Below are 24,882 nucleotides of genomic sequence, written 5' to 3'. Positions count from 1 at the left end.
TGGGCCTCTGGCAGCAGTTTTTATAGCATCTGAGAACCTTTTCTTGAAATGGCCTTCTTCTTGTAAGACACAGAATTTGTTTCATAGGAGAGAGAGAGTGAAGCATCAGTTGATGGGATTGTGCGAGGAGTCATGGATCTTGGCAAAAACCAGAAGACCCTCTGTTTCAGACTTGGTTTAAGTGGACTAGAGTGTTTGTTGTCTTTCTTGCCATCATGACAAGATGGAATTATATATGTGATAGGGGACCTACAGTGTCTCCAGACCATGGGGGAAAACACCAGGATTATGTTGTAGTCATTCTAGGACTATAGATGTAGAAATGCGGTATAGGAGATTGTAGGCAAAATAGAAAACAAACTAGAGAGAGAAGTCCTATTGTATTAATGTAGTTTTGGTTAGGTGGATTTCACTTAATCGAGTTTTTTGAGTACTGTAATAAGTGCCTGTGGTTCTTACTTTGTGGCAATTCTGGGAGAGACAGGTTCATTTAGTTTTTCCTTCCTGCTCCTGATGTCCCTAGATTCTTCTCTGTCAAATGCTTCAGGAGCAGAGAGTTTAGCTGTCCAACCACAGAAGCTTTTGATCTTGGATGCACGCTCCTATGCAGCAGCTGTGGCGAACCGAGCCAAAGGAGGAGGCTGTGAATGCCCAGGTGAGGTGCACAGTGCTTTCGTCCCTGACCCTCTGTCCCTGTGAGTCCACCCCATGCCCAGCTGGGTCTTAGTTCTCAATTTGAAGTGAATGGAAAGCCATGTTCCTCAACCTGTCTTGAGACAGCCAGAGCTCCTTCTTGGATTCTTAATACTGTATGCTCTTTTTAAGGGAGAAATGGAGGAGGAGGTGCAGTGAAACCAAAGAATCTTCCTTCCCTGTGCCAACTTTTAGGTGATAAGGAAAGTAAATCCTCTCCCATAATAAGGCCTGTTATGTTCGGAAGCTTCTTTAGCAGCTCAGTTTCTCAGCCTTCTAAAAGCTTTTTTTTGTGTTTGACAGTGGGTATGCTCATTACTAGCCTCACAGAAAACTCCTCACATGACTTTTACTTAGAAAACATGGGGTAGAAATTGAAGCAGCAGATACAAAACTCTAGCAAAGTGCCTCAGTCTTGACCTATAACACCCCTACTGTTTGAACGCTGGCTTTCTCCAAGGACCTGTTAGGTGCCAGTTGTGTGCTGTTGGAGCAGGTAGAGGCACTGAGCTCCTTTTTCAGCTGTGAGCTAAGCTGGAATCTAAAAGCAGTTGTACCAAGGTGAAATTTGAATGCAGAAATGCATGGTTCTGCTAGGTTCTTTTCAAAGAGATTCCAGAGATGCAAGTGAGGAGAGACCCAAGAAGTAAACCTGGGGTAAGATGGAAGTATACACATCTTTTTTAAAAAAAAATAACAGCTTCTATTTTATATCAGTATCTTCTTCACAAATCTAACCTTCCTTTTTGAAAAGACAGCTAAAAATCAAGCATTGTTTTCCTCTCATAATAAAGGACTGGGCTAATAGGCATCAAAACATTGGCATTTCATTAGTCAGCAGCTACAGTGGGTCTGTTATATAGCCAGTTTGCTCCTTTTAAATTTGGCCATTTGGACTTTAAATTCAACATATTTGTGTTCTCTTTGTTGTTATTCTCTCCAGAGTATTACCCGAACTGTGAAGTTGTTTTTATGGGGATGGCAAATATTCATTCAATTCGGAGGAGTTTTCAGTCTCTGCGATTGCTGTGCACACAGATGCCAGATCCGGGAAAGTAAGACCTTGGCTTTGGCTTTAAGTTTGCACTGATTTTTTTTTTTTTTTTTAAAATGAGTTTGAAAGTGTCTTTCTATTTTTTGGTAAATTTCAGTTTAACTTTCAGAGTCCATGGTTATTCTTACTCCTGTGTTAGGAGCATGCAGCACAAAGGAGGAGCTGGAAGAAAAATCTAGCACTTTGAAAGGTTTAAAATGTGCAGCAAAGAACAGATCTCAGCCCTCAGAATGGAAGCATTGCCTTCTTATTTTTCCTGGGCCCTCTTCCTTTTCTTCCACATGTTTTTGACTCAGAGTAACTTAATTCTTTGTTTTCTGACATACTGTAGTGACACTTAACTTGCTATGAACTGGAATGTTTTACTGTGAAGAGTAAAAATTTATTCATTATGTTCTGAAAAGGGTTAAAAATTCTTTAAACTTGCCAGTAGGTCAGTTCCTTTTACATTTGCTTCTAATTTCTAAACTACCATCTTACTTACTAAGAACATTACCGTGATTTTTATTGCTTATTAAAAATGAATGGCTGGCATTTGCTGTGAGGAAGGTGAAATAACACTCCTCCCCCCAAGGGAACTGTTTGAATACAAGATAAATTAGGAGGAATGCTCTGTAAAACAAATATGGACAGATAAATATTTCAAAGCCCCTGTTTTACTGTTTCAGGAAGCCAGAAATGTGCCAGAGAAGACAGAATTTTCTCTGTTCTGGTGTTTGTGCTAGGTCCCATAGCTGTTTCCCTGGGTTCTGTTCAGTAGATCTCATGATTGCATCAATTTTGCAGCATTGTTTGATTTATTAAATCAAATGGCTGCCTGAACCAGTTGTACTAACTCCTGGTAGCAAATGATTAAATTCATCACAGTTGCAATCAGCCCAGAGGGTGAAGCAGTTGTCCTTGGGGAAAAGCCTGACGGAAGAAATAAGATCGCTGCCCTGCTTTGGGGATTAGCAACTTGCATCTGCTATACATATTCAGAACCTAGCTAGTAGTACTCTTCCCTAAAGGAAGGGGAGGGCATAGAAAGAGCCTGGTTGAGGATTCAGGAGATCTGCCACTAATTGACTGTGTGACTTAGGCCAGTGGCTTAATTCCTGTGGTTATCAGTTTTTCCTGTCTATAAAATAAAAGGGATAGAGTCAGTACTACCTGATCTCTAATATCTTCCATAAGTTAAAATTCTTTCTTAAAAAGCTGTTTTTTAAACTCTGAGTCAAGAAGATGTAATTAGCCCTTGCTTGGTCCAAATGAATGTCAGGGAGGAGGAGGGAGGTTGTAAAGGAAGAAGGAAACGCTTTGTCTGTCTTTGGCAGCAAATCATAATGCAGTACTGAAGCTTCCCTTGTGGATAAAAAGAAGCTATGGCAGAGGCAGGACCAGCTTATAAGCGAGCCTTCTGACACTTGTTTGCGGCCGTAGAGGGCTACGGCATGCTTAGGTTGCTACCTCAGCTTTTGAGAATAGGACAAGGGAGCCTGGAGTCTCAGCACACCTCCTCCGTTGGCAGATTTTGCAGTGCAGCTTCTGTGTTAGGCATGGACGGACGACACCAAGTGGTATGTAAGAATGATTCAGTCAAGTTCAAGAGAACCAGGTTCTCATTTACTGTTTCTCCAGGGGCCAGGAGATAAATTAGTATTTGTTCTCCTAAGCCTCATCTTTTATTTTTTTTCAAGACTGTGTGAGGAATGAGAATAAATAATCAATCCACCAGCAAAAAATGTTTCTCAGGTATTTAGTAGGACATAGAAGGTCTTGAGACAGAATTTTTATCCACGGTTTAAAAAGTAGGAACCTTCAGTGTGTGCTAGGCACTGCACAAGGAGGGTATAGCTGTGCCTGAGACACAGTGTCTGCCCACTGAGGAGTCAGAGTCTGGTTGGTATAACAAGCAAATCCATGTGAAGCCACTGCTTATGCAGTACATTCTGGTGTTTGTTTGCCTGGAAAGACCATCTGTTTGGACTATTCCAAATTCCCCAAGGTTTAATAAGCCTTTATAGGCTAGTCTTGGCAAAAGCCTTCTCATAGTCCCCTGACAGAAGTATTTATTCTCTCCTCAAACTCAGAGTTTGAAGGACTAGACTGTGGTCTTAACTACAAATCTGATCACATTTTGGAGAAATTGGAGCTTTTTTGGGGGGTTGGGGAGTAGAATTCATGACAGGGCACAAGAAATAAAATGTCAACACAGTTCAAAAACCATTTGTGGTCAGCTTGTGATTATTCCCAAGGGGCCATTCTTGGGATCTGATACTTCCTGAAGGCCTTTCAAAAGGTTTTTAGATCCCTGCTGAATCTAGTCTGTACTAAGCCCAGCAGCTGTGTAGCCACAGGCGTACTAATTTGTGTGAGTCTAAATCATTAGTTTGGGCCCATCCAGTTTTAATCCATAGACATTCAAGACTTGATCAGTGGTAGGTGTTGGGGTGTGGGTAGTAAGCGATGTTGTCTGCACTGTTGTTGGATGTGGCATCTAGCTTGTATCTTATTACAGACATACTTACATTTGAGTTTTCTTTACCTTTTTTTTTTTTTTTTTTTTTGAGAACTTGCTGGGCAGAGTTGCTGATCATTAAATATAAATATTTTCTCTTTCCCATCTCAGAGTGGCTGTGTTTTTTGTTTTTTTTTGTTGTTTTTTGGAGAAGATTCCAGGAAGAGCTACTTTTCTTATACTGGGTAGATATACCTATTATGGACTAAAGAATATTAAATATTAATTCTTTCTGGGAAATTAGCTATAAGATTTTTGGAACAGAAGGTGGCCCTGTTAATTACTGTCCTATTTCTAAGGCTCTCCTCTATTGCATGGTAGGGCTTGGGTCTTATCCTTGTACATGCTTTGTAAACACAGAGATTTTCTGTTTGTTTTGGCAGTGTTTTATTTGGAAGGAAAAGTCTTTGGGAATTGCTTTTGAATATGACTGGTATTTGGCTTGACCCAGTATATCATAAAAATCAGCATTTCCTATCCCCTTCTGTTTTATTTTTTGTAGTTGGCTCTCAGCTCTTGAAAGTACAAAATGGCTCCATCACCTGTCTGTGCTTCTGAAGTCAGCACTTCTGGTAGTGCATGCTGTGGATCGTGATCAACGACCAGTGCTAGCACACTGCTCGGATGGCTGGGACCGCACCCCCCAGATTGTGGCATTGGCTAAGCTCTTGCTGGACCCTTATTACCGAACCATAGAGGTAGGATTTGACACTTCAGGATGAGTGGGGGAAACCTTGGAGGGTTTTATGATCAGTTTTGATTGAGGTGGCTAGGTCCAGTGAAAGTGAAATTTCTGTAGTTTTGAATCATTACTCCTTTATCTTGAGCTAAATTGTTGTGGTACGTACCACAGTGCTTGTGCCTCTTAAAAGGGGGTAGATTGTGAATAACCAGGTATTGAGAATACAGACATGTTTTCCTTTGCAGAGTATCTACTTGCATACCCCAGGAAAGTGGGGCTTCTATAGAAGGATCTTGACATGCTTATTATGGTAATGGGTCTGTATATCACCACAATATTCTGTGGAGAAAGAACCCTATTGTGAAATCATCACCTATTGGGTTAAAGATATAAGAAAAACCATAAAGGTACCCTAAAATATATGTAAATCTGGGATGGGGAAAGGTTTTATAAACATGACTTTGTAAGTATACCATGAAAGATAGAAATTAAAAAATAAGAAATTAAGGGGGAAAAAAGTATGACTTTTTTATAGTGAATGAAGGGCTAAAAATATAAATAGTCTCAACAAAGACTTAGATAAATGCTTAGTTACCACCCTTTTGATGATTATGGAATGGAGTTGAGGGAATCGGGACACTGCCCTAAGCCTGTGTCCCATCCTTTGGCCATGGGGCTGGGTTAGGGGCTCCTGGTGGGCTTAGTGGGAAGGTGTTAAAAGGGATCACTGTTGGTGACATTAGGCTCAGAACAGTTATAGTTTGGATAGACAAGCACAAATGGGTCTCTCCTGGGTGCTTCCCCGCAGGGTTTCCAGGTCCTCGTGGAGATGGAGTGGCTGGATTTTGGCCACAAGTTTGCTGACCGGTGTGGTCATGGGGAGAACTCGGATGATCTGAACGAGCGTTGCCCAGTGTTTTTACAGTGGCTGGACTGTGTTCATCAGCTTCAGAGGCAATTTCCGTGCTCTTTTGAGTTCAATGAAGCATTCCTTGTGAGTTTGGGCTTGTGATTCTTCGTTTTGGGAACCTTCTAAATTCATAGGGGTATCAATGCAAATGTTAGTGGGCCAGTTTTCACATGAAACTGCATCCTTTCTAGAATTTGAGGGGTCATTCTTCCATTTTTAATTAAAAAACAATAGTAATAAACAGGTGTTTGTTTATTTAGTGAATCCATGTGTACTAAGTTTACATAAACTTTGAGTTCTTCTAAACATAACTTTTAAAATGGATGATAAAAGCACTAAACAGTAGTTAGAAATAGAAGCAATAGATTTTCATCTGCTCCCTCCAGTCCATCTACCAACCCCCCTGTGTCTGTTCCACACTCCCTGCTCCCTGTCCTTTGAAGGAGGATGTACTATCCTTGCCCTCTTCCAGCCCCTCCTCCACTTGTGCACCAGCTTCCACCCCCCTCCTTTGCTCAGCTTCATGGCTTCAGCATTTCTCCTCCCTGCCCTGTGCATCAGCCTATTTTCCTTTTTACCAGATCATTGCCATCAGCATACAAGCATGGTATAGTGCCTCCTATTTCATCAAAACCGTTTCTGGGTCCTGCATCCCCCTCTAGCTATTACCTCATTTTTCATATCTCATTTCTTCACAGCAGAGCTCCTCAAGTCTTGACATTTACTCTCTCAAACGCTTCTCCTCCCATTCTCTTTTAAACCTGGCCCAGTCAGGTGTTCACTCCACCACTTTACCAGAGCTGCTCTTGTTAAGGTCACCAGTGACCTTCACATTTCTAATCCAGTGATCAGTTTTCAATCACCCTTCTTTTTTTTAATTGCAGTATAAGTGATAGATAACATTATATTAGTTTCAGGTGTACAACAGTGATTTGATATTTGTATATATTGCTAAAAGATTACCACAAAATTCTGGCTAACATCTGTTACCATACATAGTTATGAAGTTTTTTTCTTGTGATGAGAACTTTTAAGATGTCCTCTCCTGGCAACTTTCAAATATACAGTACAGTATTCCTAACTTACAGTCACCCTGCTGTACATCACATCCCACGATTTACTTATTTTATAACTGGAAGTTTGTACCTTTTGACTGCCTTCATCTTCTTTGATCCATCATTAAAATTTGGCACAATTTAATCACTCCTTTCTTGAAACACTTTCTTCAGTTGACTTCCAGCACACAGTCTTAGTTCTCCGCTTCACCAACTGGTCCTTTCTGTCTCCTTTGCTGGTTCCTCCTTCCCTCCCCACTCGTGAATGCTGGGAGTGCCCCAGGGCTCAGCCTCCTTCTCTAGGGATTTCATCCAGTTTGTTGGCTTTAATTGCTCTCTGTGATTCCCACATGTATACGTCTTCAGCTCAGATCTCTCTCTCCACTTAACTCCAGGCTCTCATCCACTTGTGACTACTCAGTATCTCCACTTGGATGTCTTAATGGTATTTCAAACTTAACATGTTCAGAACTCAGTTCTTGATTTCCATGTCTCCACCCCAAAACTTATCTTCCAGAAGTCTTCCATCTCACCAAATGGCAACTCAAACCTTCGATTCATTTAGGGCAAAAACTTTTATGTCATCCTCAACTCTCCTTTCTTTCATATTCCATATTCAGTCTGTCAGCAGATTCTGCAGCTCTGCTTTAAAAATATATCTAAAACCTGATAACTTATTGCTACCTGTGCTGTTCCCAACACTAGTCTAAGCCACCACATCTCCTGCCCCAATTCCCGAGTCAGTCTAGCAGCCTGAGGAATCCTTCTAAAACATGATACAGACCGTATCATTCCTCTGTCAAGAAACCTCCAATGACTCTGCTTTTGACACAGAATAAAAGTCACAGTCCTTAACATGGCCTGCGAGGCCCTCCTGCAAGGCCTCCAAGGCTCTCTCCACAGTCCTTAAAATGGCCTGCAAGCCTGTCCAGGCTCATTTCCTCCCATCCTCTGCCTCATGCAATGTCTGTCAGTTCCTCAGAAGTTGCAATCCTGTGCTCACCTCAAGGCCATTGTGCCTGGAGCAGCCTCCTCTCCCACCCCTGGCTGGTATGATCTGCTCTCTCATTTCCATCAGGTTTCTAGAGGCCAGTGAGCCTTCTCACACTGCCCTGCATGTGCTCTGGCCCTCTTACCCTGCCTTATTGTTGTCCATAGCACTGGTCACCCCTCCCCCCACAGCCAGAGCGAGCTCTACCAGGGCAGGAGAGCTGTCTTCTCACTGTTGCCTGTCCAGCACCCACAGAAACATTTGGGGTATGTGAGATGCTCAATAGCAACTTGCTGAATGAAAAGCTGTTTAGAAGTTCAGACTTGGGTTGCACACTGACCTGCTCCTATGCCCAGTTTATATGGGTAGCTGTTAACTTGGGACCTTGGAGACTGTTTACAAGGGAGGCCAAGAGGATGGGGGTGCCAACACCCTGTCTTTGCCGTTTTGACTCAGGAGTGATGGTGGCTGGGGTTATGAGGAGTCTGCGATTGGGTGGCTTACTTGGGTCCCCCATCCTTACCAAGCGTGAACTGAAGTGCACATCAGGGGTGTCGGGGAAGGTGGCTTAGCTGGGCTGACCTTCCCCCAGAAAATGCGTACCCATTGTTTGATTTTGCCTCATATTGGACTCCCATAGGTGAAACTGGTGCAGCATACCTATTCCTGCCTGTTTGGAACATTCCTGTGCAACAACGCCAAGGAGAGAGGGGAAAAACATACTCAGGAACGGACGTGTTCTGTGTGGTCGCTGCTTCGGGCGGGCAACAAGGCTTTCAAAAACCTACTGTATTCCTCTCAGTCAGAAGCCGTATGTATTCTTTAGTCTTTTCTCCCTCATCAGCAGAATGAATTTGGGGATGGGGACATATGGGATCTTTTTTGAGAAGTGACTGTTTTCTTGAAGGCATCTCAGTTGTCTCTGGATGGAGTAGTTCCATTTTTTCCCAACCACTTTGTCCTGAGAAAGGCCTGTTTTCTGGTTATTCTGCCCTGCTTCTGACTGCTCTTTGTTCAGGGTGGTTTGATTTAGCAAACATCTCTACTTTGCCACTCTAGACATGAATCTTTTCTGGCACCTCTGCCAGAGCTTATTTCTAGCATGTTCTAACAGGTGGAGGAGGCACTTAAGTTGTTCCCTGGATGCCCCTGATAGCTCAGAAGGAGCTGCAGGCCCCTAGCACCCTTCCAGTGTCAACAGGCAATGATACCCCATTACAGCATCTGTCTCAGCAGAAAACTGTTTGTGACACTAGCAGTGTGTCTGTGTGATCCTCTGCTCACATGGAGAACTGGCAGGCCCTTTAAGACTTTGTTCCTCAAAGGGGCTTCCCTGGTGGCGCAGTGGTTGAGAGTCCGCCTGCCGATGCAGGGGACACGGGTTCGTGCCCCGGTCTGGGAAGATCCCACATGCCGCGGAGCGGCTGGGCCCGTGAGCCATGGCCGCTGAGCCTGCGCGTCCGGAGCCTGTGCTCCGCAGCCGGAGAGGCCACAACAGTGAGAGGCCCGAGTACCGCCAAAAAAAAAAAAAGACTTTGTTCCTCAAAGGAACACTTTCTGTTAAGCAGAGAAAAGGAGGCACTTATATCTGTGCATTGGTACACAGTAATGTACACAGTAATGTTCCTTTTGTCAGAATGCATCTTAAATTCTAAAGTCACAAGGAAGCTAATCAGAGGTTATACTGATTTGCTGGACTATTAATTAATAAACCTCTTCCTACAGTTAAGTAGTCCAAGGAAAGATTGAAGCTAGCTGCTTCTGTCTCTCCTGTGCCTGCTGGGGAAGTAACAGTACAGAAGAAAATTCCCTCCTTTTCACTTGATTAATTTAGATGATCCTATAAAACAGGTTTGACAACGTGTTCTGAAGCCAAGCTTTTGTACTAGGGAACTATCAACCATCTAGCAGAATGACTCATTTTCATGTGTGGTAAAAGCAACAAATTAGGTTGAGAAAAGCCAGTCATTCAATAAAGGTGACCTAAGAAACAACGAATGAGAAATGGATTTAAAGAATTTTTTTAGATTTTCATTCCCACAGAGGCTGTCAGGTGAAAAATGTCCCGTCTACCCACCACCCCCTGTGATAGAGCTGCATCCACTCATGCTAATGCCCCTTGGAGATTGTGCAGGACTGCTGGGCGTTCCTGCTTGGTGCTTGCTTCTTCACCCTCATTTCTAGACATTTCTAACAGACTTGTTGGAAGTTGTTTAAACCTGTGTCCACCGCTCTCTCTTCAGGTGCTGTACCCTGTGTGCCACGTGCGTAACCTGATGCTGTGGAGTGCAGTGTACCTGCCCTGCCCATCCCCGTCCACCCCTGTGGACGACAGCTGTGCACCATACCCAGCCCCTGGCACCAGCCCTGATGATACACCTCTGAGTCGGTGAGCCTGGGGCTGATGCCAAGACTGCAGGTCCTTTGTGGGTGTACTCCTGTGTTGGGATGCATCCAGGGATGGTTGGAGATCATGACATTATTTGGTTCCACACATCTTTCTTAGATCTCTGAGGAGCAGTTTCTCAGTGATGGAGCATATCCTTTGGGTTCCTTGTGACCCTCTGGCTGACTGCTCTGTGCTCCTGCCTCCCTGCTGTGACTTGCTGTCCTGGGCTTGAAAGGCAGATGCCATCAGATGATAGACAGTCTGGCTTTGAGACCTATGAATTAGCTTTATTGAATTCAGACTGATGAATAATAATTTAAAATATTGTAATATCAGAAGATCAGCAGTGCTACTTTCCTCTGCCACTAATTGAGAAACATAGCAGTATCATGAAGAATATCTTTTTAAAATAGCATTTGCTATTAGCTTATTTGTATGTGTTGGGCATGGGGTAGGGATGGTGCCAGAGGAATAGAAGTACTCATCCTGGAGCTCTGCCTTTCTGCAGTCTGAGCCTTACTCCAGATGCGCCATGGCTCCTTGAGTAGCCGTAATGGAGCCATTTATGAAATGACTGCCTGTTAAAACCTGTTGTCTCCTACTTCCCTGTGAACAACCTCATATTCTCATTTCCCCCAAACTCCTTCCTTTAGGCTACCAAAGACTAGATCATTTGACAATCTGACCACCGCCTGCGAGAACACAGTGCCTCTAGCCAGCCGGCGCAGCAGTGACCCAAGCCTGAATGAGAAGTGGCAGGAGCACCGTCGCTCGCTGGAACTGAGCACTCTGGCTGGTCCTGGAGAGGAGCTTCTGGATCCTGACAGCCTGGGGAAGCCAGCCAAAGTGCTGGGTGGCGCCGAGCTGTCTGTTGCAGCTGGAGTAGCTGAGGGGCAGATGGAGAATATCCTGCAAGAGGCCACCAAAGAGGAGAGTGGGGTAGAGGAGCCTGCCCACAGGGAGATGCAGGAGGTCAAAGAGGAGGCTCTTTTAGAAGAGGGGAGCAGGGGGAAGACCCCTGAGTGCCCAGCCATTGTGCTTCATCAAGAGCCAGAACTGGGTGATGCTGCTCTAAGGAGCCACCATCCAGGCACCAGCCTTCTTGTGCTCTCACAGGGTATTCTTGAGCAGCAGGGTGGGCACAGTATTCTCCCCAGTTCTCTCCAGGAGCCCCCCCCGGGAGAGGATGCCCAGGAGGTCCCTGTGGAACAGTCTCGAATAGGAGCTATCACACAGGACAGGGAGGAGGCAGTCCTTCCAATCTCAGTAGATGTGAAAGTTGGCTTTGGTACCTCACAGTCAAGTTCTCTGCCCTCCCAAGTTTCATTTGAGACCAGAGGACCAAATGCGGATAGTTCCATGGACATGTTAGTGGAAGATAAAGTGAAGTCAGAAAGTGGTCCCCAAGACCATGATAGACCTTGCTTACCTGCCAGGGTAAGCAGTGGCAGGTTCAGTGGCAAGGAGGAGCTTCCTCAAGCCATGCAGCCCAGGCCTTCAGAGAGGAGCCTGGCTGAGAGGCCCCACCCAGTCCTGGTGTATAGGACTTCCCCCAGCAGCACCCAGAGCCCAGTGCATTCTCCTTGTGCCTTGCCTTTAGCTGAATGTAAAGAGGGGCTTGTGTGCAATGGTGCTCCAGAGACTGAAAATAAGGCCTCAGAGCAGCTCCCAGGGCATAGTACCCTCCAGAAGTACCCTACCCCCAATGGGCACTGCGCCAATGGGGAGACTGGTAGGAGCAAGGACTCACTGAGCCGCCAGCTGTCTGCCACAAGCTGCAGCTCTGCCCACTTACACTCGAGGAACTTGCATCACAAGTGGCTGCACAGCCACTCGGGGAGGGCGTCTGCAACTGGCAGCCCTGACCAGCCTTCCCGCAGCCACCTGGACGATGACGGCATGCCTCTGTACACGGACACTATCCAACAGCGCCTGCGTCAGATTGAGTCGGGCCACCAGCAGGAAGTGGAGACCTTGAAGAAACAAGTCCAGGAGCTGAGGAGTCGCCTGGAGAGCCAGTACCTGACCAGCTCCCTACGCTTCAATGGGGACTTTGGGGATGAAGTGGTAAGTACACCATGGTGCCTCCATAGGTGCACAAGGAGACAGGGCACACTGAGCCGGGGCGCCCTTTGTACAGATTTCTGAAAGAACTGGAAAGTTCCAGAATTGAGAGAGGCTGGAGATCAGCCTCAGCCAGGTGATTGGCAGTGTTCTTTTTCTTTCCTGTCTTGCTTACTTTCCACAGGTATCCTGTCTAGACAGAATTAGGAAGAGAGTGAGCACTCACTATGTGGTTGGTCAGTTCTCTTCGGAGAGAGGATCATGCCTTGAGAAAAGCGTGAACTCCTGGGCAGAATAATATTTGTAGGGCAATGTCAAATATTCCTGTGAAATCATAGTGCCTGTCCTACCCCAGTAGCTAGTGAACAATTAGCTGCTGCACCCCACCCCACCCCCCCAACCATAACATGGGCTGTAGCTGTGGAGGTTTAGTTCTTTTTAAACAGGTATTTGTACCTACCTTGTGGCAGGTGATGGCAGTAGAAATGGGGAGAGGTATCACTGTTGGGAGTTAGCACTGATGGAGCCTGGTGACCGGAGTGGAGTGGTGGTACCTGAGGGGAGGTTCTCAAGGAGGCAGTCTCGACGTGATTAAGGACAAGTGTGAGTCTGGCTCTGAAGCAGTCAGCGTACATTAAAGGCGGGCTCGTCCAATGACTTTCACTTCAAACTGACTTGGTTTTTCCTTTATACTAATGATGGTTTCTCATTTTCCCAGAGTCCTTCAGAGAAAGGACATGCCCAAAGCACTCAGTTTCAACACACACATGTAAGTGGCAGGGTTGGACTGACAGGCCCCCTGAAGCAGCTGACACTGAGTTCCCACTTCATCCTGGTCACTTCTGCCCTACTCACTTCCTGGAACCCGAGGCCTGTCTTTCCACTCCAGAATCCCTGCACATAACCTTAGATCTGTGTATCTCTCTTCAAGCTGAGCTCAGCCCTGTCTCTGAACCTGCTCAACCCAATTCTTGATGGCTGAGGCACCTAGAGATTCAGCAGCCCTAACACCCAGGCCCGCCCAAAGTCCCCAGTGCTCCCTTCTTTGCCAAGCCCTTTCTTCTTCTGGGAGGAGACCAGGTTCATTCTGTTCAGCTGTGTTTGTTTGCCAACAGACTTCAATTCCTGACTCGGAAAGCATTCTGGATCAGAACTGTTTGTCTCGCTGCAGCACAGAGATTTTCTCTGAAGCCAGCTGGGAGCAGGTGGATAAACAGGACACGGAGGTACAGGCTCAGCCCCTGTTCTGAGTGCCACCCATGCAACTGTTCTGCAGTTCTTCTCTATCCCCATCATCCATTCCCCCTGCCCCTGGCTAAGGAATGACCACACAGCACACTTAGCCTTGAGCCTCTCTGAATCTCAGCATCTATGAATTCCCATCAAGCCTAGAATTTCTCAGCAAGGGAGATGCAGCAGGCCAGCCCTCTCTCCTCATTGCCTCTATGAACTGGAGCCTTGCCAGCTCTCATAGCGACCCAGGGTGCTATTGCCTGCCACTTGATCTCAGGGGAGTTTGGAGTCCCCTCCAGGGAAACGATTTGGACGCCTTTCTTGTACTGCTGACATCAGACCTGATGGGCTGGTGCCACTGGAGCCAGTGTGGTCCTTGTGACTCCTGCTGCCCCCAGCATGGCTCTGTTGGCTCCGGCTGGATGGCCCATCTCCTGTCACTAACCTGGCCTCATCCGTTTTACAGATGACCCGTTGGCTCCCTGACCACCTGGCCGCCCACTGCTATGCATGCGACAGCGCCTTCTGGCTTGCCAGCAGGAAGCACCACTGCAGGTGCCACTGGGAGGGTGTGGTGGGGTGGTTGGGGGTGTAGAGGCTGAGGTTTGGTCCACAGAGCCTGCAGATTTGAAAGATGCAGGCAGCTGGCTGGCAGTGTTCTGAGGCAGACCCCAGGGTCTTCAGGACCCTGACTCACCTTTTGTGCCTCTGAAATTAGTGTTTGCAGAACTGCACTGGGTGTCTTTCTTCCATTTTAGAGTGATCGTGAGTAAGTTTTGAAAATGATGTCCCTTTTTTATTTTGCTTCCTGGATTGATGAAGCAACTGCTACCACCACCCACACCGCCATTTCTTATTCCTAGAATACAATTTCTTCCCATTCAGCACGGCTGCTGTGAGCAAAGACAGTTTTCCTGCTGTGGGCAGAGAACTTCGTTTTCCTACTCCTTACCCTCTCTCCCTGACCGCATACTTATTGGTTGGAGGACTAGTGGGAATAGCTTAGGGTATAGTCTTCAATCCATAAGGCTCCTGACTTCTTTCTTCCTTCTGGGTTGGGGTAGTGAGTGGTTAGGGATGCTTTGCCCCAGCTGGGGTGGTGACTGGAGGATATTCAGTGTTACTTGGGGTAGGAATTTTATCTGAACTGTGACATAGCCCACCCACATGAATGGACCTGGATTGAAAATGGAACCACCTTTGTCTGGTGATGATGCTTCTAGGACTGTATCTCTCCCCATGCTCACCCCAAGCCCAAATGTCTTTAGTTGGCTTCTTCTCTGAGTTCTTTCTCCCCTCCTTGCAGGGACATTGACCGTGTTGATCAAACGTGGTGAGCATTTGCAACAACCTGTCTGTGATTTCTGCACACCTACAGTAACTTCTCCACACTAACGCTACCATTTCCCCCTCTCTGCACTCATTGGGATGAAGCTTTGGGGCAGGAGTGCAGGCAGGCAAGCAGGTGGGCTTGGGTGGGGTGGGGGGACCACAGCAGCTGGCTGCAGGTTGCAGCCGTGGTTGCCCCTGCTGACTGCACAGGTCAGCCGAGCCATTTTGCTTATGGCAAGAAGCAGTGCTTCAGCAGGCGCTGGTCTTGTGGAATAGCCAGTTGAGGGGTTTTAGAGCTATTTCTTTTGGGTCAGTCATTCACTTAGATGCCAGAATGATGCCGGTGACTTTCAAGTCAAACAGCATGACTTTTTTTTTTAAGGAAAAAAAAAAAAAAGAGCCCAAGACTGAACAGAGGTGGTCTTTCCGGAGAACTGTTAGCATTGAAGACTTAAGGGAAAACTCCACTTAGGGTCTATCAGGATCCCCTGAAAGAAGTCAGATAGAAAAGCTTAACTCATCAAATACATGTCAGGCCTTTAAGCTGAATTCCAGAAGGTATGTTAAATAAATGTACACATCCAGAAGTAGATTTAGGTAATGTTTCTCTGTAACCACAGTTGTTGCTGACTCATGCTTTTCAGAAACAGAGTTGTGAAGTACTCGCTGCATTCCAGATGAAGTCTTTTGTTTGTTTTAGTTCTGTCTTTCCATTGCTCCTTGTCTAGCCTTTTCCTTTTGCGGTGGTATTTTGTTGCCAAAGGGTATTCAGTATTCTGTCTTCTGTGCTTAAGTGATCCTTAATCCAGCAGTGGGTTTCCTTTCTGAGGAGCATAAATGAAAAGGTAGTGAGTGATACTGGCTAAGGAGGAGGATTTCCTTTTAGATGCTTGCCCCAAGTCTTTGGCAGGCTGCATTAGACTCTTCGGAGTCTCCTATTCTAGGGCCTCCCCAGAGTGGGGTGGGGTTGTAAGGTGAGCAGAAACTCATCCTCTGCCAGTTCCCTTTCCTGGTAGTTGTGAAGGGCATCAGTTTGGGTGCGCAGACCTTTGCTGCACAGGCGCATCAGAGCTGGGCTTTCAAGTGGAGGAGTGGAGAGAGGCTAGGGACCTGGGTGCAGTCAGGCCTTCAGGTAGAGCTGATATTCCCTGGAGATGCATGGGGGCAGGGGAGTGACCCAGTGTCAACTCATCGTTGTCTAATAGGGTGTGTGTGTGCGCACCTGTGTTCACCTGTGCTCTTGTCTTTTCACCCTGAGCATGTGTCACTGGTTGCTTGTCTCCTGGCTTCGCATGCTGGCAGCAAAAGCAGTCCTAGATGGCAGCAGTCAATTCTTCCTGTTGTTGCCTCTGAGCCTTTGGGCAAGGCTCCTCACTCCCCAGCTGGGCTGGGAGTTTCTGTCATCTGATTAGCTCAGAGGCGGTTCCATTGGACTCTGGCCTCTCTGTGATCATAAGCTACACAGAGGCCATTGCCCAGGTGGGTGTGGCCACGGGGTTTTCCTGGGCCAAGACTTGGCCATTGAGCTAGCAGCTGCCTTCTGCCCTGGGCTCATTTGTTTTCATGGATCTCTCTTGAGCAGCATCTACCTGACACCTTGTAACCTTGAGCCATAGTGGTGAGGCAGCCAGGGTCCTTGGCCCTAAAGTGAAAGTGGTGTGCGATTGTGCTAGGGAGCGGTCCCCTCCCTCCCTGGCTTCTTTGTGGGTTTAGACAAATGAGAGTGTTTGATATTAGAGGAGTCTCCGGCATATCTGAATCGTGTACAGAGAAGCGCTGTCTTCTGAAGTTGGTTTCTCCACCCTGTGTCTGCTGACACTAATGCTGTTTTTGTTTCTGCTCATCTCAAGGAATTGTGGGAACGTATTCTGCTCCAGTTGTTGTAACCAGAAGGTTCCAGTTCCCAGCCAACAGCTCTTTGAACCTAGTCGAGTGTGCAAGTCTTGTTATAGCAGCCTGCATCCCACAAGCTCCAGCATTGACCTTGAACTGGATAAGCCCATTGCAGCCACTTCAAACTGAAGCTCAGTGACCTGGGGCGGGCAGAGGCCAAGCTGCTGTTCCTCTGACAGGCCCACAACAGCCTGGGCAGACTGAGAGGCCCGTGCACTTTGGAATGGGGACATGGAACCAACTGTGCAGAGTGATGGAAATTTGGGATGTACCACTGGATTGTAGATTGATCTCTCCCTCCCCAACCCACCCCTGCATTTGTTTTCCTCTCCATTTTCTATCCTCCCTCTGCCTCCAAAAATGAGACAAGTACCCTATTTGTCTTTTTTTTTTTTTTTTTTTGGATGGAAGACCAGAGGTTGCCAGGCCCCCTGTAACTGTTGAGCTGCCTGCTGTCAGGCGATGCTGAGGGGTGGCTTAGTTCCTCAGGATGGGAGGAGGCTGGTTGAGTCAGTAGTGGAGGCCTGAGATAGAGAGCAGCGAATAAAGCCAATGCTGACGTTTGTGACCATTCCTCGTATCACTGCCACATCAGAGCTGATTGGATTGGAAAAACCTTTGCTGCTGAGGACGCCGAAAGCATCTGCTCTAAGAGCAGTGCCCCAGGTGCCCTCTCCCTTCCAATAGGGACTGGGCTAGTCCCATCCCACAGGCAGATAAATGGGATTGGGGTTTGGAGAGAGGGGCACAGGCACATAGTAAGTGGGACCCCTTAGGCGCTCCCACCCCGTTTAGGTAAAGAAGGGGTACACTCGTGAAGCAGGGAGAGGGCTGGGAATGGGTGGCTGGCTATTCTCCCCCATGGGATTCTCTTTTTAACTTGACCCAGATTGCCTAGGGTTCCCCTCACTGTCAACAGTCTGCCCCCCTCAGCCAGGCTGTGTGGCGCTTCCCACCCTCAGGCATAGGGTGCAGACTGGCCAGAGTGCAGTATCCTGCTGCCATGGTCAAGGCCAAAGTATGCCCTGAGCCTGGAAGCCCCTTCTGGGGCCTGGTCCCCCAAACAATCTCTCTTCCTCGTCTAGCACACGGAAATCCAGACTCAGGGTTCCAAAAATTCCCCACTCCCAAACCAATCATGGATCTCCCCCTTTAGGGGTAGAATCAGCCTTTCAGAGTGCAGTGTCTGGAGAAGGGAGCATGTCCCATAGACTCAGCCTTCCTCCGCCTCCCCTTCTTGGAGCAGTGGGAAGGGCCCAGCGGTCCCACTGCCCTGCTCCTGTGCTGCTGGTCAGCAGTGAGGGGCCACTTGGTGACTCTGCAGGGCTCCTTAGAGAAGTGACAAAGCCCGTAGGAGATGCAAGGCACCTTTCCTTAGTAAGCTTCGATGGGGTCCAAAAAGAGCCTTAAATCAAGAATATTTGTGGTGGAGGTGGGTATGGAGAAGAGTGGAGAGGAGTTTAGGTTTGTGCTTTGTGATCTTGGCATCCATGTTTTGTGCCTGCCCTCCCTCTCGGGGGAAGGGCCATGCTTGGCTCTGCTAAAAGCTGCTAACTGGTAACAGGGCGGATTGTGGTGGGCAGTGGGGGTGAGGCCTGGGAACTTTCCTTACCCTTTGGAAGCAATTCCCTGGCTAAAGGCAAGTTGTCTCTCAGGAAGGTGGCTCCTGTGTGTGCCTGGGTGTAGATAAGACGTGGCCCAGAAGCCTTCCCTGGAGCTGTCAGTCCAGGCAAAGCCAAGAGCGTCTGAGTGCGTCTGACTTCCCAGTGGCAGGAGGTTGCTCAGAATCTGAATTTAGTGAAACAGGGTGTAAGTTCTTCGCACTCTGTGTGGTCTGGCCTTGCAGGTAGGGAGAAGTCAGTCTAACTGAAGATTGTGCAGGTCCTAGTGACAGGTGCCAAGAGGTTACGATACGGGTTTCTTGGGTCTGATGTACAGTGTGAATAAATGCTTGCAGCTCTTAGCCCTTTTTTGATCAATGAAGCACTTTTTTATTAATATTTTTCTTTGTATGTAAAGGAGGAACCATAACTCTCCGTAGCTGTATATATAACCCTTTTCTCCTAAAGAAGAGTTGGTCAGTGCTCCTATATTTTTCATTTTTTGTCAAAGCAAGAAGTAAATACTTTAGAACTGTTAAATATATAAATAAAGTGAATAAAGTTTAGTGTTCCGCATGGTAGCATTTGCTAACACGTTCTAATTCTTTTTCCCTGTGGTTTATTCCCCTTCACCCCATTTCCCTCTTACACAGAAGCAATTTGAGGTGCTGCTGAGAAAGTTGACTTTGGCAAAGGAAAACTACTGATTTCTTTTAAACTCTGGACCTTGGCAAGGAGCCGCACCACAATACCCACACACTGCAACACATTTCCTCGATGGTTTTTGCCACTAACATCTCCAAAGCTAAAAAGGCAAAGCAGTCTGACATCTTAACATTAACAATCAGCTGTTCTTCCTTATCTGAAGAACTGAGTGTCAACAGTAATTAAAACTACCTCTGTCCTCCAGGTTCGTTTTTTTTTTTTTTGCTGTTGCTTTGATTTTAGCCAGTGCTCTGGCCCCTTAACCCCATGCAAGGAGCAACAGCTGCACATGTAGCAGCAGGTAAGAACTGAGGCATGCGTGCAGTGGAGACTGAAAGGAGGTTTTGCGGGGAGGGTGGCTAGAAAGTCCTTCTGCTCTGCCTGTCTTGAATGAGAGAATTACGGGTGGGCAGAGAGACCTTGGGCAGAAACTGAATTGGATGAGTGGATTGTGTGCCTAACTAGAGGTCTCCTTCCTCCTCCCACACAGAGGGAGGAACCTCTGCTCCTTAGATCTGCAACCAGCCGAGGAGGCCGTAGTTTCTAGTCACTTCCGGACTAGTTCTTGTTCTTCGCGGAGGTGGATTTTCTTTCCTGTGTCACTCTTGGGCACGCTTCCCATCCCGTGGGCCTGTGGGGGACGTAACGTTATGCAGTTCTTCGTGAGGGAAGGTAGGTACTGAGTAACGCCCAGCTCTGGGGTTGCCAGCCTCACATCTGTGGTGAGTTGGGGGCTCTGATGAGTGACCTGCTCTGAGCTACCGGAGAGCCTTCCAAGGTCACTTTCCGGATGTACTTACTTCCTAAAGTACACACGCACTTAAAAACAGCTTAGTTGGTTCCAGTCTGAGAGCTGTGTGTGCCATCTGGCAGGTGTTTGAGAACTAACTTGTCCTCTGGGAGGAGAAGGTGCCACTTCAGCTCCCTTCAGTCCATCTGGGAGCCAAGTCTGTGCTCAGACCAATTTGTAAAAACCTGAGTTGTGTCAGCCAATGTGTGTCTACACAGAGCTCCTGTTGTGCGTGGGGGCTAATGCTTAGCCCTCGGCAAGTTAAAAACACTTGTAGGATCTAGCAACGCTGTTGGGTCCATAGAGGGGGAGTTACTGGCGTTGCGGAAGATGAAGAGCCCGGTGCTGGTGAGACCTGCACAGTGCGAGTCAAGGCAAGGAACTGCCCTGTGGAAGAGGGCAATATGTGAAGAAAAGCTGTTATCGGAGGACACAGTCAGATTTCTTCAGGCTGTCACATGGAGGTATTTGGTCTAAGCAGTGGAGTACTAACGGTGACCTTGAGATGCCAGGATGTCCTCTTCATCTCTGAATTTTTCCCCTCTTTCTGTACTTCGGTGTCCTTAATCCCAGTCCAAAAAATGATAGGACTGCCTTAATCCACTGAGACTTCCTAGTAAAGGTGTACAGAAAATTTTTCTTTATTTTGCTAATATGCTCATTGTTCATTTCTATGTTAGCAGAGAATAATATTCTAAGAATTAAAAAGGTACTGTGGCGGATTTAAAGGGGAATGAACAAAATGCTGCCGCAGAGCATTTGTTAATTTCCAGCTATTAAAAAATATCAAAATGGGAATTGAGGATAAACCCTAGAATATGGTTTCAGGCCACTGTCCTTGAGACAGCTGATATACCTGGCCACTGCACATGAGGCTGGGAGATCGTTAACTGTAGCCATGACCTCTGCTGATGTCTTAAGAACAAGGGCTGCTTTGAAGGTGCTATTGCAGGACTTTTCATTTTGCTGGTACCTGTTCAAGTGATCTGTCTCCAGGGCTGCAGCTGTACCCACCCGACTGCATTAGCTGAGGGTAGGGCTAACAATGAGTGAAAATGGACCTGGACTGTGGAGCAAAATGACTTGAGTCTCCATTTGGAGTTTGGAAAATATGGCAGGAGTCCCAGCTGTTTAATTTCTAGTCACATTTTCTAAGAACATTTGTTCAAAGTCGAGGTTACTGATGAGATGTCTGGAGGGCAGGACCAGAATGTGTGAGAGGCATCTAGCAGGAGTAGGTGGCTACGCTCCTAAGCCTCTGACTCTTAAACAGGAGTCTCCCTGCCCCCGGTACACAACCACACTTACACCTTGGTCCTCTCCCTTGTGTGGAGTTCATCTGCTGCACATTTGTGCAGATACCAGCTCCCTCCCTGGTTGAACAGGGCTCTTCCAGACTAGGCAGTTGTCGGAGGCATGAGGAGGAAAGGGAAGGGGTACCCTCTGAAGTAGGAATGACAAAGTTTTTTAATGCTGCTGTTGTATTTTATTTACCACTTTTTTATCATATCGAAGTTCTTAGCTTCTCTTATAGTGCTCATAGCAGTTGCATTTCAGTTGTATTTTCAGTGAAATTTGTTTTACACTGGCATTCAAAATTGACCTTTCACTCTTCCTGACTGGTTTTTTTTTTTTTTTTTAAATGCAAACTGAACCCATGAGGCTCGGATTCTGGTTAAAAACGTCGTGTTGCTGCTGACAGTAGTGCCCACTATTGTAACAGCATTGATTCTGCTATAGCCTCTGTGACCATGTAAACTAAGTAAATGTCGTTTTCACCCACAAACAGTTGTTCAGCCCCTTGCCACTGTGGTTCTCTAGTCAGTCTTGTGACCAGTGTTTTAGGTGCATGGGATAAAACAGCTCCACTCCTTAGTCTGTTCAAGAGACAGGGAGACGCCTGGCCAGGAGGGGGCAGCAGGAGTCAGCATCTGTGTTTCAGAGGCCTGGGACTTGAAATCCTGGTATTAGAGGTAGTGGGGAGGGACCTTAGATAGTGTAGTTTTGTGGTTTTCATGCTGTTCTGTGGGGAGCGAGCCTTCTGTCCCATTCAGTATTAGGCTTCCAAGTAAGATGTGATGTGATTTGAAGAAAGGCTCCGATGATTAAAATGAAAGTCTGAAATCATTGATTTAATCCAACCTCCTGATTTTTTTTAATTTAATTTATTTTTTACAGTAGGCCCTTGTTGGTTATCTGTTTTAAATATAGCGGTGTGTACATCTGAATCCCAAACTCCCAATCTATCCTCCCCCGCCACCCTTCCCCCAAGTTCATTCTCTAAGTCTGTGAAACTGTTTGTTTTGTAAATAAGTTCATTTGTATCTTTTTTTTAGATTCCACATAATATATTTGTCTTTCTCTGACTTACTTCACCTAGTATGATAATCTCCAGGCCCATCATCTATGTTGCTGCAAATGGCATCATTTCATTCTTTTTAATTGACTAACATTCTGTTGTACCACATCTTCTTTATCCACTCATCAGTCGATGGACATTCAGGTTGCTTCCATGTCTTGGCTATTGTAAACAGTGCTGCAACGAACACTGGGGTGCCTGTATCCTTTCAAACCATGTTTTTCTCTGGATATAAGCCCAGGAGTGGGATTGCTAGATCATGTGGTAGCTGTTATTAGTTTAAGGAACCTCCATACTGTTCTCCATAGTGGCTACCAATGTATATTCCCACCAACACCCTCTCCATCATTTATTGTTTGTAGATTTTTTGATGATGGCCATTCTGTCCAGTGTGAGGTGATATCTCATTGTAGTTTTGATTTGCATTTCTCTAATAATTAGCAGTGTTGAGCATCTATCCATGTGCCGTTTGGCCATCTGTATGTCTTCTTGGAGACATGTCTGTTTAGGTCTTCTGCCTATTTTTTGATTGGGTTGTTTGCTTTTTTTTTTTTTTTGACATTGAGCTGCATGAGCTGTTTGTATATTTTGGAGACTAATTCCTTGTCAGTCGCAAATATTTTCTCCCATTCTTTGGGTTATCTTTTTGTTTTGTTTGTGGTTTCCTTTGTTGTGTAAAAGCTTTTGAGTTTAATTAGGTCCCGTTTGTTTATTTTTGTTTTTATTTCCATTACTCCGGGAGATGGATTGAAAAAGATATTGATGCAATTTATGTCAGTGTATTCTACCTATGTTTTCCTCTATAGTATCCGGTCTTACATTTAGGTCTTTAATCCATTTTGAGTTTGTGATACTTTGTTGAGAAAACCAAGTTTCAGGGAGCAGCAAAGATTCATCCACGGTTACCAGTGAATAAACAGAAGAATTTGAATAAGAAACATTCTCTCCTGCCCCCTTCCCCTCAGTGCTCTTGGGTTTCCAGAAAGCAGCCTTAGATAAATAGTTACTCTAACCTGGTTCTGAGTTAGCCAAACCAGAAATCTTGGAAAAGAGCTTAGTAGTCACTACCAGAAGGCTTAAACTGTGAGCCCTCCTCTCCCTGGTAACCCAAATCAAAAGGCTTTGATATTGTAATGCAGTATTTTTGTTTTTCTTTTAAACCTTTCATGTACATAAAAAGTGTTAATAGCATGAACTAAGTTCAAGTCATGTCTTAAACTAGTGGGGTGGCAAGGGTGGTGGGGGGAGCATTTTTGACTAGTGCAAATGGGTTAGTTGTGAGCTCAGTGTCCAATTTATATCTGATTTTGTTTGGTATAGAGGAAAAAATCCTGATTTTTATCTGTGTAAGTGGAAATAGTCATAGGTTGTCTGCAGTAGATACTTGAAAAAAGATCAAGAGGAATATCCAATACCTGCTTTCAGCCCTTATCCTCCATACATCAGGTAAGAAACACACGAAGGTTATAATCACTAAAACTGTACTATGGTGAGAGCCATAGCACTGAGTTGCAGCTGGGTGTGGCGATCCCAGCACAAGGCTTGCACCTTCTGCATCAGCGACCTGAGAAGCCCACACAAGCACAATAATGGAGGCCTTACCTGAGGTCTCAGGCAGCCTAAGCAATGCATGTTTTACATCTGAGTGTACGTGTTACAGACGACTTTTAAAATTTAAGATGACACTTTGCAGGGAACCTCTGAAGCACTGCCACAAGAGCCAGTTTCAAACCCACTCGTTTGGTGGAAAGAACCTGGGGTTTCTGAGCCCACAAACTTGGGCTGGAATCCAGCCCCGCAGTGCCAGCTGAGTTGCCCGTGGGTGGTGAGGAACTGAGCATTTCCTTATCTAGAGCAGAGCACTGGCCACAAAGAGGGGGTTGACGGTGAGTGCCTAGAAAGTGCTCCCCTTTCCACCATCCATTAATGAGGTGACATTTCTGTCTCTGGCTGCTGGTGGACATTCTGAATGGTCAGAGCCAGACAGAGCTTCTGTCCCACCATGTATTAAAAACTAGAAGATGACTGGCCCTGCCCTGGGTCTTCCACCTTACAGAGGTAACATTCTGATCTGAGTTAAAATAAATTGCAAGTTTATCACTACTCAGAGACTTTAAAGTTCATATATGAACTTAAAATATATTTTTTTAATGGATGCAAGTCTGCAGGTGCACTGCTGCTTTAAAGTCCTATAAAAGCAATGGGAAAGGGGGCCAAGAGAAAGAAATCGCTTGTTGGGGTGGCATCTAAGAACTCTGAGTCCTGTGGAGACTGATGAGGCCTCACTTTGCTGAACAGGTGATGAGTTTTAGGTTCCTGACTGAAGACTGACCAAGCCCTAAGATATGCAGACCAGCCAGCTCTCCAGGCTGAGGAGGCAGGGGAGGTAGAGCGAGGTGGGCCTTACCTCTGCCCAGCATGGATGTCTAAGGCCTGGACCAGATTGTGTTCACTACCTGGCAAGCGAGCCCAAGGTTGGAAAAGGAGTGAAGACCTTGCCTTCAGCTCGTCCTCCTTTCATCTCCAATGCCAAAGGAGCCCATGGTGGCTGAACATATTTAAGCCTTCGTCATCCAAATTAAAACAGATGTGAGTTAATTATAAATGGTTCCCCTACTGTATTTTGCCCAT

At 46.3% G+C, this 24,882-nt stretch overlaps 1 protein-coding gene and 1 long non-coding RNA gene across 16 annotated transcripts in view; one reads left to right on the top strand and one right to left on the bottom strand.

The window, feature by feature from the left end:
- MTMR3 (myotubularin related protein 3) overlaps nucleotides 1-24,882 on the top strand; it is a 176,370-nt gene that overhangs the window by 117,589 nt on the left and 33,899 nt on the right. For 4 of the 13 annotated variants that reach the window (XR_007471607.1, XR_007471608.1, XM_033412763.2 and 1 more), the window contains exons 11-17: nucleotides 524-655; nucleotides 1,637-1,748; nucleotides 4,750-4,945; nucleotides 5,738-5,923; nucleotides 8,526-8,696; nucleotides 10,129-10,274; nucleotides 10,928-12,341. Coding sequence is in view for 11 of the 13 variants with exons in the window: in XM_033412763.2 (XP_033268654.2) it covers nucleotides 524-655; nucleotides 1,637-1,748; nucleotides 4,750-4,945; nucleotides 5,738-5,923; nucleotides 8,526-8,696; nucleotides 10,129-10,274; nucleotides 10,928-12,341 (2,357 nt within the window). In the remaining 2 variants the exon portion in view is untranslated. Of the gene's footprint in view, nucleotides 1-523; nucleotides 656-1,636; nucleotides 1,749-4,749; nucleotides 4,946-5,737; nucleotides 5,924-8,525; nucleotides 8,697-10,128; nucleotides 10,275-10,927; nucleotides 12,342-13,056; nucleotides 13,108-13,453; nucleotides 13,565-14,037; nucleotides 14,127-14,877; nucleotides 14,905-16,753; nucleotides 18,979-24,882 lie in introns of those variants that run through there. The other 9 variants (XM_033412755.2, XM_033412756.2, XM_033412757.2 and 6 more) reach the window with 7 other exon arrangements.
- LOC117198104 (uncharacterized) overlaps nucleotides 15,424-24,882 on the bottom strand; it is a 47,654-nt gene continuing 38,195 nt past the window's right edge. For all 3 annotated transcript variants that reach the window (XR_004479039.2, XR_007471609.1, XR_007471610.1), the window contains one exon: nucleotides 15,424-15,727. This is a non-coding gene — a long non-coding RNA (uncharacterized LOC117198104). The remainder of the gene's footprint in view (nucleotides 15,728-24,882) is intronic.

This window comes from Orcinus orca, chromosome 15, assembly GCF_937001465.1.
Source record: "Orcinus orca chromosome 15, mOrcOrc1.1, whole genome shotgun sequence".
NCBI classification, from domain to species: Eukaryota; Metazoa; Chordata; class Mammalia; order Artiodactyla; family Delphinidae; genus Orcinus; species Orcinus orca.
This window is presented reverse-complemented; position numbering and strand designations above follow the sequence as displayed.